Source organism: Nilaparvata lugens, chromosome 1 (genome assembly GCF_014356525.2).
Source record: "Nilaparvata lugens isolate BPH chromosome 1, ASM1435652v1, whole genome shotgun sequence".
NCBI lineage: Eukaryota > Metazoa > Arthropoda > Insecta > Hemiptera > Delphacidae > Nilaparvata > Nilaparvata lugens.
The window spans coordinates 85960375-85972125 of record NC_052504.1 but is presented as its reverse complement, the minus strand read 5'-3'; the positions used below and the strand labels follow the sequence as shown (position 1 = coordinate 85972125).

The 11751-nt window shown below is 34.2% G+C and overlaps 1 protein-coding gene across 1 annotated transcript in view; it reads left to right on the top strand.

Annotated features, from left to right (window-relative positions):
- The first annotated feature begins 399 nt into the window (after positions 1-399).
- LOC111044625 (kinesin-like protein KIF20A) overlaps positions 400-11751 on the top strand; it is a 35901-nt gene continuing 24549 nt past the window's right edge. The window contains exons 1-4 of the mRNA XM_039419447.1: positions 400-694; positions 5636-5782; positions 7057-7157; positions 9743-9897. Coding sequence (XP_039275381.1) covers positions 5684-5782; positions 7057-7157; positions 9743-9897 — 355 coding nt within the window. The 5' untranslated portion in view covers positions 400-694; positions 5636-5683. The remainder of the gene's footprint in view (positions 695-5635; positions 5783-7056; positions 7158-9742; positions 9898-11751) is intronic.

Below are 11751 nucleotides of genomic sequence, written 5' to 3'. Positions count from 1 at the left end.
TTTCTACACTGTTAATGAACAATCTGGCAACGTCTTCGAGCCAGAAGGGATAGCGATAATATTTGTTTCATCTGATGATAATCAAGGATAGCAACATCTGTCAGGGACAGGAACTGAGAAATGTTAGGGAAAGGATGCAGATTTAGGTATAAAGGAAGTTGAAGATTGTGTTTTAGAATTTCAATTGCAATTTTTTAGTATTATTACTCATCATCCAGTTAGTTTGAAATTTAACTTTCAAATTTACATCCATTTTTAATTATTTTATTTTTGTCATTGTAGTTGACTCATTGGTCACCTGGAGCGTTGAAGACAAATAACTCATGCGTATTACGATGAAATTTTCTCAAGACAGAAAGTCGTTATTCAACGGTTTTGTCTTCGTTTTCATGTGTTTGTGTTTTTGCATTTTGCAAAGCTCAACTGCTCATGTTCGGTGTTGTGTCTGTTTTGTGTTTTGGCAGTTCAATTGACAAATAATATTGATAATCTGATTATCTGTGACGAATAATCTAAAAACTGGACTTAAAAATCTAGTTTTGTGAGTTCTTACAACTACTTTGCCATTTGTGATTTTCCTTAATTGTACTTGCCTATTCCTTTTTGGTTTGGAGTACAGTAGATTTGAAATCCAATTTTGTATAAAAATCCATTGTTCATATAACTCCAGGGATTTCATAAATTCTTTGGTAGGGTAAGTACCTAGGCTACATAATAATTTTTGTAACCTTATATTATCGAACAATTATTATGTTTTGTTGAATACTACTTGATTTTTATCAGCTCTTGTATGGCAGAACTTCAAACTACGCATCAAAATAGGTTAAAATTCTCAATTTTATTTAGGCCTAGGTTTCCTTTATTCTTAAAGTTGCCTCTTATTCATGTCATTTACAGTTTTTTTGTTGACTTGTGCAAGTAATGATGTTTAAATGTACCTAATATCATGTTGAAGTTTTTGGAAGTAAGTATTTTTTGGATTGGGAGCTTGGGCTTAGGTGATCCAATATTGTACCTGATCGATGACCAAGCTTTAGCCTACAGCTATAAATTACAGGTTGTTTTAATTTGTTATGTATTTTTTTACCTAGTAACACATAAATTAGGAAATTTATTAATGTTACCGTACATAATCTTTGTTTATAAATTGGTGACGTTTTTTTAGTAGGCTTATGTTGCTTGCTTCACTTTTTTTTGCCAAAGAAATTACAGCGCTTATTAACTCAACCCCTTGAGTACGCGACAGGGTTTCCACTTGTCACTGGCATTTTAACCACAGGCGACAGCTCATCCCCTTGCAAAAATATTTCACTACCATCAACTGGTCACCCCGTCAGCATGTCACCTACTGGAATCGCATGTACCATCCTGTCGGGACCATACTCGTCAGAGTGTATGCTTGCTCACGTCATTCGTCATCTGGTCACCTCGTCTACATGTTACCTACTGGAATTTTAGGTGACATCCTGTCGTTGCCGTGCAACACTGAGTGTCACATTTCTCGCTTGTGGCAACTGGTTTCTCGGTCAGCATGTCACCTCCGGGACATTGGCACATCGTTCCTTCTATCACCGTCTGCATGTAAAATGCCAAAATCAGCTAATAAATCTGCTCACTCCACTCCCCTCTATTCACCCTCTTGTAGGCTATTATAGGCATTTTATAATTATTCCTATTATTATCTGTCAGCCGGTCACTTCAAAACCCGGTTTTAGTGGTGACATCCTGACGGGTTGACCAGTAGACGGAGTGACACCCAGACGTCTATATTTTGTTTCTCGGCTTATGCATGATTTAGCATGGACTTGCACGTAGACACATCCAATGTGATCATGCCCTAATTTTGTAATTTTTTAATCTTCTAGGCTATTTAACACTTTATACTTCCATCTTTCATTATTACCAGATATCTGTATTAACTGTGTCAATCAGCATTACTGCAAAGTCTACTGCATTATCACTAAACGTTAATCCATGGTCTCGATTGCACTTAGGGATGTCAATCCCGAATCCCGGGATCCCGGTCCATTTTTGATAGCCTACCTAACAATCCCGGGATTTTCGGGATTGTAAACCTGAAATTGTGAATCATATTTTTCCAAAAACAATTCAATATTGAATTCATTTACGGTGATGAATATGAGTTTTTATAACTAATTTATTGTTCTAAGTGTTTGACTAATTTATTCTACAGGCACAGTATACAGTTCCATAAATACATAACATTGATTGTATACTGTACTCTTTACTGGCTTAATAGAATTTGCATTATCAGTTCGTATAATTGGCAGAATGGTTGTTGATCGGTTGTTATGTCTCTACACTTGAGTCTGTTTACACAGCACACCAATTACCAGTCTAGCCGGCGCAATATTTGCAATAGTGCTGATGGCATTTCCTTGAAATGCATTCCGAACTTTGAAAAGACTTCAGAAATCAGAAATAAAAAAGCACTAACGATTCACTCTCTGTCTAATTATTCCTCTCCTCTTCTCTTTCTCTATCATAAGTAGAATATCTAGTTGAAGTAAATATTATAGTTGGCTCTACGAAATTTCATTAAGTAGTGTAGTGGTTCAGCTTTCGCGTTGTTCGGTCGGTATGACGATACAGTCTTACAAAAAGTATTCTATTTTATTATTATTATTAATTCAAGTGATAATTATTCACTTTACATTATTTGACGTAATTAAAGTGTGTGCTCTATCCCGTCCTGATGTAGGATAGAAATGTTTTTGTTCTACTTAAAAAAGACTCTGATGAGTTATCTTGCTTTCCTCAGTTCTCACTATCATCTAGGATACAGCAAATTTAAGGTAGGACATGAAAAAAAAACAGTTACTCCTAATCTTGAAAACATTTATAGAAATAGAATGTTTAATATATTTTAATATTATTCCCAAGTATTTTTTTTCATTTTAATAATAGCCTCTCCCTCTTTAATGGGCCCATTTTCATCTCCACACACTGTTACTGAACATGTAATTGATGAGGAACAATTGGTTAAAAAAGCATTAAACTGATTTTTGCCAATCCCGGGATTGATATTGGATGATTCCGAAATACCGGGATTGGAAATCAGTCCCGGGATTGACATCCCTAATTGCACTGCACATACGTTCATCCAATGTGATGATTGAGAAAAAATAATTCCCTCTGCAAGTTCCCATTAGCGATAAATGATACGGTGATCTAAAATACTTACCTTTTTTGATAAACTGAACCCAAAGAATTACAGGGCAATAGCTATTTCAAACTGTTTAATTTTTTTACAAATTTGTTAACTGTGCGTTTATCAACCTGGGCAGAGTATTTTCATGTACTTGGCGAGAGTCAATCTGGCTTTCGTAGAGGTCGTGGTTGAATGGATAATATATTTTCACTTTATTCTATTATTTATTACTATCTCGAATTGAAGCATCAACCCATGTATGGAATTTTCGTAGATTATGAAGCCGCGTTTGACTCCATTCCTCATTGTAAGCTGTGGTCCAGATTAAGTAATTTTGGAGTGAGCGGTAAATTTCTTTGTGTTCTTAAAGACATATATTCCAAAGCTACGGTGGCAGTTGACATAGGTCGTTCCGGTGCCCGTTCAGAGCCAATTAGGGTCTCAAGGGGCGTATTGCAGGGGGACCCGGCCAGTCCGCTTCTTTTTTCCCTGTACATAGCTGACATGGGGGATTATTTCAGAAAGAAGGGGCTCTCTGGACTTAGAATTGGCAGTGATAACGATATCATTATGCTTCAGTACGCTGATGATGTGGTGATCCTGGCGGATAGTGTACCGGATATACGGAATAAATTAAAATGTCTAGTCCAGTACAGTGAGGAATTGGGTTTGAGGGTGAATTCGGAAAAGACCAAAGTATTACCATTTCACAGGGGAAGATTGAGAGCACTTAGGCCCTTTTTTGTCAATGGATATTGTATAGAGATATGTAAAGAATATAATTATTTAGGAGTCACTTTCCAGTCATCAGGCAAATTTACAGCAATGTGTAGAAATTCCATGAATAAAGCTAAAAATGAGACAGGTGCAATGATGGCGGTTCTAGCAAAGGTGAAATCGGATGATTGGTTAGGAAAAATTAAACTATTCGATTCGGTAATTCTACCATCTGCGTTGTATGGAGCTGAAGTCTGGTCCCTAGGTAGAGAGGAGGCTGTCGAGCGTATTCAATTATTTTTTCTCAAGCGTAATCTTTTATTAAATCGCGCCGCTCCCGGGTGGGCAGTCAGGATAGAGACAAACCGCTCCAGTTTGAAACTGTATCTTTTTGAGAGGCAGTTGAACTGGCTGTTGAAAATTCTAAATATGAGTGAATCAAGAATACCTTATGTATGTTACAGGGTTCTTTGCAAATCTAAATATGACAAGAGGGATAATTGGGTGTGCTGTATTAGGAGACAGCTGAGGGATATTGGAGTGGAAAGACCAGGGTTTTCAGATGAGTTCGATGGGTTTGATGAGGTGGATTTAAGCAACTCTTATGCTGCTATATTGAATAAATACTCATGGCTGTTGAGAGAGGTGGATAGGCAGAACGCACTGGGTTCTCTTACTTGTCAACGATATTCAAAACTGAATCCAAATTTCATAATAGCAGAGCAATTGACTGTCCCACTGCCAATAAATAGAGTGAGATGTGTTACGCAGTTGCGCATACCAACGATAACTGGTGTGCATTTGTTCTTTAATAATTGTAGAAAGACTAATCTCAATCCGGAGAATGGGTTCTTGACGTGTGGCTCCGACTTGGAGACATTGGAGCATTTTTTCATCAATTGTAGAAGATATCATAATTTGAGAATCAAGTATCTGATGAAACACATAAAAAATATTGTTAGTCCTTCAGATCAAGTGTTAGTTTTATTATCAAACCTAAATAGCGAAAAAATAAAAAAAGTTTACATGTTCTGTATTGAGGCTATCGAAGAAAGATATAAGGCTATAGATAGTAATTTATCATCTGCTTGAATGTATATATAGTAGGATAGGGATGCTCCGGTGTTTCCGGGCCGGGGTTGCTGGCCGCGGTCGCCTATATCAAATTACTTTTGACAAAGTATTTATCATTGTTTTAAGTTATGTTGCTTGAATTGTTTTTGGAAAGTGATAGTCATTGATAGCCGAATTATTATTGTACTAATATAATCTAATCCGTCGAATTAAAAAAGTTACAATTTATATTATCATTGTGTGTAAATGATAGGTTTAAGTTTTCTAGTCAATAATCACTGTTTCTGGAACAAACGAACTTTCAATGGTGCTTGAAAACTTGTTTATATAGATTTGAACTTTTTACCTTTTTTATGTAAATTTATTGCTTCTTGTCATTATGTTACCGTACGTTTTTACAGTTTAATATTCGTATTGTTATTCATGGACTCTTATCAGCAACTCCATTTGTATGTGCTTGTGCTCGTTTACAAATAAAATAATAATTATTATTAAAATACTTACCTTTATATCACATTGCCGAATCAAATTGAATTGTAAACACAACTTGAAAATCTATCATTTCTTGAAAGTGTGATTGTTATGGAACGGTGCCAATATACAGTATTTGCAAATTTATAATGTTTGAGATAAAACAAATAAGATATTAAAATACTGTATTGCATCTAACAGGTGGCGATGATGAAGTGTCATTGAAGTCACTGCAATCAGTTGCCCGCAATGGCTTGTCGAAAAGTTCTGTATGAAGACTCTGATGGCGGTAAACTGGAAACAATAGATGTGTATCTGAGAGTGAAGCCTTCAAAATGTGAGGATCAGGTAAGAAATATATTTTTTAATTTCAAAATATCATCTTACATGAGCTTATGTAATTAATAAAATCAATCAGATGTTGAAATCTAGTCTTTGTTAATTCATAGTTTCTATGGCTTTATTAGTAGAAACTATGAATCAATAAACTATTACTAATAAAGCAATTGAAAATAAATTCTTAAGGCTTTTGTTGGTGGGGAAGGTTCCACCTCGCCTGAATATATAATTTAAGCCTACAATGGGCCTTACGACTGTCATACTTCAGCCGAGACCGACAATTTAACTTGCCCATCCAATAACTCAGGAGTGACCTGATTAAAAGAAAAAACGTTTAGTGATGAGCGGGTTTGAATGTGGGATCTGTATGCTCTTATGCAAACACTCTATCCACTAGACCACGGATCACTCCAATAAAGCCATTGAAACCGTGAATTAACAAATACTAGCTTTCAACAACTGATTCATTTAATTTGTTATACGAGCTTAAGTAATATCAGTAATGAAGATAAATAATAATCCAAATAATATTAGTAATAAAGACATATGAACTGTCAAATAACAAAGATTAGCTTAGCGCATTTGACAAATTTTTGTACTATTTGTCAATATTTGTGAAGCCATGAAAGATGAATCATACAAGTCATAGGCCCGTATGCAGATACTCGGTTTAAACAGAGAAATGTCAGCTGTTCGTTTAAACCGCGAATGAAACACATAATGATAAATGCAACCATAACTACAAGTAAACATGGTTTAGCGTTTAACGTAGTGTTAGCATATGACACATAATGTCTAGGATAGTTTGTCGAAAGAATGTCCTTGTATTCAATTCCTCATAATCATGAGGGTGCTACAATATTTATATGCTAATCAATAGTTTATATTTTTTGTTAACACATTTTACAATAATTATGTTTCGACAGTTTATATATTTTTATGAAATATACATGAGAAATAATTATTTCTAGGCTATTTTTTTTTTTTTTTGACTGCACAAAGTCTGTGGTTTCAATTACTTCATATTGTGTAACTCTTGACATCTTACAAAAGTTACAAAAAGTAACTACATAATCTTACAAAAGTTTAGCCATGACAAGTAATAAATTGAATTGAATACTTGAATTGTTACTATTTAAAAGTTTATAATGCGTTTAAATTTTATTAAAAATGCATACCGCTGATGATTCCTTGAAACTTGAAGAATTGTCTTTTCAAATAATTGTAATCAATTTTTTTCAAATAATGTTTTTCAATTGATAACTTACTATTCTTCATTTCAGGCTAAATTGTGGAAAATCTCGGATGATAGATACGTTACAATTTCATGTCCAGCTAGTTCTCGTGCATTGAAGAGGAAAATTGGAAAACATGAAGAAAATAGGTAAATATTTTGAGTTATTATATATTTAATGTAATTGTATAATTGTATAATCGTTCGATATTTGATAAGAATACACGTTATAACCGAACGCCTGATGCCATTGTAAATTATGTAGATTTTATTTGTTGGATAGAGCATATAATACAATAGTCGGAAACGAGAGAAATGGCTGTTGCCCAAAACATCTTCTATTTCCTAATTTGTCTCAAATCGTCTAAATATTATATCCATTTCAATTTCTACACCAAATCATCAATCTGAAACTATAATGGATTCCACTAGTGCTACTCAACTAGGCGACAGAAAAAGGAAAATTTTCATTATCTAGATTAGAATATCTTTGAAAATTAAAGTATCTAAACTAAGTTTGATTAAATTGCAACAAAAAAATCAATACTGTAATTTATTCTAGCTAGAAATACACTTTCTTGTTTGCATAGAATCAGTCCTTTGTTGTATTTGGCTTGATTTTGAGTTTTGTCTTCTATTCTATTCTATATCATTGTTGTGGCGAGATGTTCACATTTTCCCGTTGTGAGTGGGATCAGACACTGTTAGTGGTTGGAGCAGTCAACTTATCGCGTTAAACTTGATGTATATTCATGCCTATCTAATTGTAAATTCCTCACTCTGGAAATTATAGTAACATGTAAATACATTACTTCTATTGAGCAAAATCTCAAATACAACTAAGGAGTTCCAATGAAAACCACGAATACAGACTAGTGAGAAATACAGAGAGATTGAAAAGTCGCGCATATGTTAATGAACAATTCTGTAAATAGTAGTTTCCATGAATTAGTCATGTTGGCGTCTGCAAGATAGCACCACATGTAGTTTCTACAACAAATCTAGAGATCATTGAACTGGACACTAGTCACATTAAGTATGTAGTGTTACTGAGTTTACTCAGTCGTTTTCTCAAGAGCAACGAGTCATACCTCAAGTGTGGTAAAGTGGGGTAAATGAACCCACTTACTGTGGGGGAGAGTCTCTAAAGGAAGAGTTTATAAAAACAGGCCTCACACGCTGGATGAACTGGAAGTGAGCATAACAGTAATCAACAACATCAATTTAAACGTGTTAATAAAGTTGTCATCAAACATGATAAAACGAGTTCATGCATGCATTACTGAAAAAGGTTTCTATTTTGAGCATTTGTTTTAAAAATGTGAGTGATTTGTGTATACATTTACTAATAAATAAATTTTGTAAAATATATTTGACTACTTCCTTGCCTTAAAGCTGGGTTTACACCGGAGTTAATAACAAAAGTTTTCGTCATTTTTGCTATTAACTGATGTTAATAACAAAAGTCATTAGGGGTATTCACAATTTTGGAGTTTGAGTTAAGGTGCATTTTCGTTTATGCGTAAATTTCCGCAGTCAACGACGGCAGGCATTGTTGACATTCATATTGTCCAAATTTCAAGTGTGCTAAAACAGCTGATCAAATAACTTCTCATTATCTGTCTTTAAATAATTAAACATTTCTAATAATATCAACACATTGCCATTTGAAAAAGTATAAAAAAGTATAATCTCAACCTGCCCCATTAAAACATAATTGAAATTAATCTTTTAGGTTATGTAGACAAATTTAAATCTACCCAATCTGAGATTTCGGCATTACGCACAAAGGAAAACTCAGCTTTAGCTGTATAAGTCCAGCTATATAACTAATAACTCCTGCTTTAACTCAATGCTATAGTAGTACGTTAGAAAAAAATTAACAGACGAGATAGCAGATAGCGAAGGTTTGAGTCCGCTAACTCTAAAACGGCGTCCATATCTGTTTTGGTCTGGTAGCAAAAGTGAGATTATAAACTTTGAGTTACACAAATTATCCGCTTGGAAAGCTACTGCAGTTAGCTTATAGTAGTTGGTTTTTGATGGGGCGTTCACAATCCAGAATTAGCAAATAGCACTTTATAGCACAAATAGCTGGCTAAAACGACATTGTGAATAACCCTTTAAAAATATTTATGTTAATAACATTTTCTTCAATAACAAGGAATTTGAAAACACGAGTTATCAACTTTTGTTATTATAAATTTTTGACGATTCAGTCAAGTTAACTTTTTGTTAATAACTCGTGTTATTAACTCCGATGTAAACGCAGCTTATGATGTGCGCAACTTTCCGATCACACTGTACATTAACATGGCAAGGGAAGTAGTGTGAGTGTGCCACTCCAGGTGTTTACATATAAGTTATATAGCTAATTACTTATATAGTCAGCACTCCTCATTCCATTATTGTTGATGTAGCATAGTTGTATTGGAAGGTAACATTGTATTTAGTAGTCTGTTCCAAGCTAGCGGACATAGCGGACGGAGCTCTATCGCGAGATATAAAATTATTGTAATATGTGGTTAACAAATAAATTCATTTTTTAAAAAGACTATTTGATTAATCGCAATTTTAACTTATATGTAATACAAAAATAGTATGCAATCTGTGTCATACATGGTTTGACCTTCATTGTAAATTATTGATTTAAGACAATTTACTGCTCAGGATGACGTCTGTAAATCAGACCTGTAATTTGTTGATTAATCGTATTTTTTTGAAATGATTTTCAGGTTCCAGTTCACGCACATATTTGGACCCGACGTCCAGCAACAACAGCTGTTTGAGAAATGCATTGAAACTCCACTCGTCGATTTCATCGGCGGTCACAATTCACTCGTATTCAGCTATGGAACTTCCAGCTGCGGAAAGACCTACACTATTCAAGGTATGACTGAAATTTATTGCAATAACCATTGATTAGGTGCGACCTAAAAACTCTGACCTCGATATTATTATTATTATTATATCTATTGCTAATGAAATTTACTAATGAAATCAGGCAACAGTAAAAACAATTCATAAAATGAAAAAAAAATCAAATATACTTGATGATATGAGAGTTGGATTTATTCACGAAAAAATCTGGTGTGGTACACTCACACAACTTTCCTTGCTCATTGAACTGTAAGCCTCATTCTTAAACGATAATAATTTAGGGGAATAACATAATGACGATTAGCGGCAACATATTTGAAACTACGATCAGACTACTGTATATGTGTATATATATAATTGTTTTCAGAGTACTTTTTTCTTTGTGTAAATAAAATTGTGAAATTAGATGATTTTTTGAAAGTCGTCAAAACAGCTGTTCTACAGATGAAATATCTCGACTATGTGTTCTTTCTATAAACTGCTCTACCTACCTACCTCATGCACGAGAGGGAGTTTACAAAGTCCATTTCTTAAGGATGGGGTGGACCCCATTAGTTTCCCAGGAAAAGGACTCATGCCAGTTGATAGAGCTGATAAATATGTACAGAGGGTATGAATTTGGAATAAATGGGTCTTGTCATTTTTGAGAAAATCGTGAAAAACATGGTTTTTTAGTAATTATCCGCCATTTTTTCCGCCATCTTGAATTGAATTTTATTGGATTTCTTATTGTCGGGTCCTTATGGTATAAGGACCTAAGTTTAAAATTTCAAGTCAATCGGTTAATTAGGAATGGAGTTATCGTGTTCACAGACATACACACACACACCCAAAAATCATGTTTTTGGACTCAGGGGTCCTTGAAACGTATAGAAAACTTGAAATTTGGGTACCTTAATTTTTTTGGAAAGCAATACTTTCCTTACCTATGGTAGTAGGGCAAGGAAAGTAAAATTGATAGCAAGATACAAACCGCCGAAATGAGATTTTCAAGGAGTATTTTCGGCTTCACCAGAACAGATAGAATAAGAAATGAGGGAATAAGAGCAACGTTGTATTTAACACCAGTACACGACAAGATTATTCAAAATAGAAGAAGCTGGTGCAGTCACTTGAATAGGATGCCTCCAGGAAGAATCCCGAGTCTAAACATTATGCACTTACTGGGAAAAGAGATATAGGAAGGCCGAGAAAAAGATGGGGACTGGAACAGGTTATTAAATAGACCTAATCCTTGAAGTGAAGAAGAGAGACTTGATAATAAAAAATACAAACTGCAAATAAATTGTCTCTTTTTACTACAAACAGAAGAGTGAGTACTATGAGGGCTGGTTGTGAACAGCAGAATACTTGAATTTATCAAGATGACTTACATTATTATTATGATATCCACGTTATAATGGCAGTATTTGATTAACATTGTGTTGATGTCCTTGTCTATCATTCAACAAAGCAGATAGCGCTATTCTTTTCTATAGTGAGGTCCACGTTATAATGACAGTATTTGATCAACTTTAGTTTTGATATCCTTGTCTATCATTCGACAAAGCCGGTGTTACTATCCTTTTCTAGGTTCACAACGATGCCAGTTATGTTTTTGACAGTGTAGAAATATAATTAATTAATGCAGAGAATCGGCATCGCTATTCTTCTATCTTTATCCACTGTCATTATAACGTGGACCTCACTATAGCTCCGCAAAGTTGCCTGATCGTTTTTTAACAAAGAAGAAATGTAATTAATCGACAAAATATTCAGTCTCAATTATAAAGATAATGTATTATTTGATCATTGAAAAATATTTTTTCTTGGCAAATAAAATATAGTTTATTATTTTAAACAAGAATGAACAGTTAAAAATTAG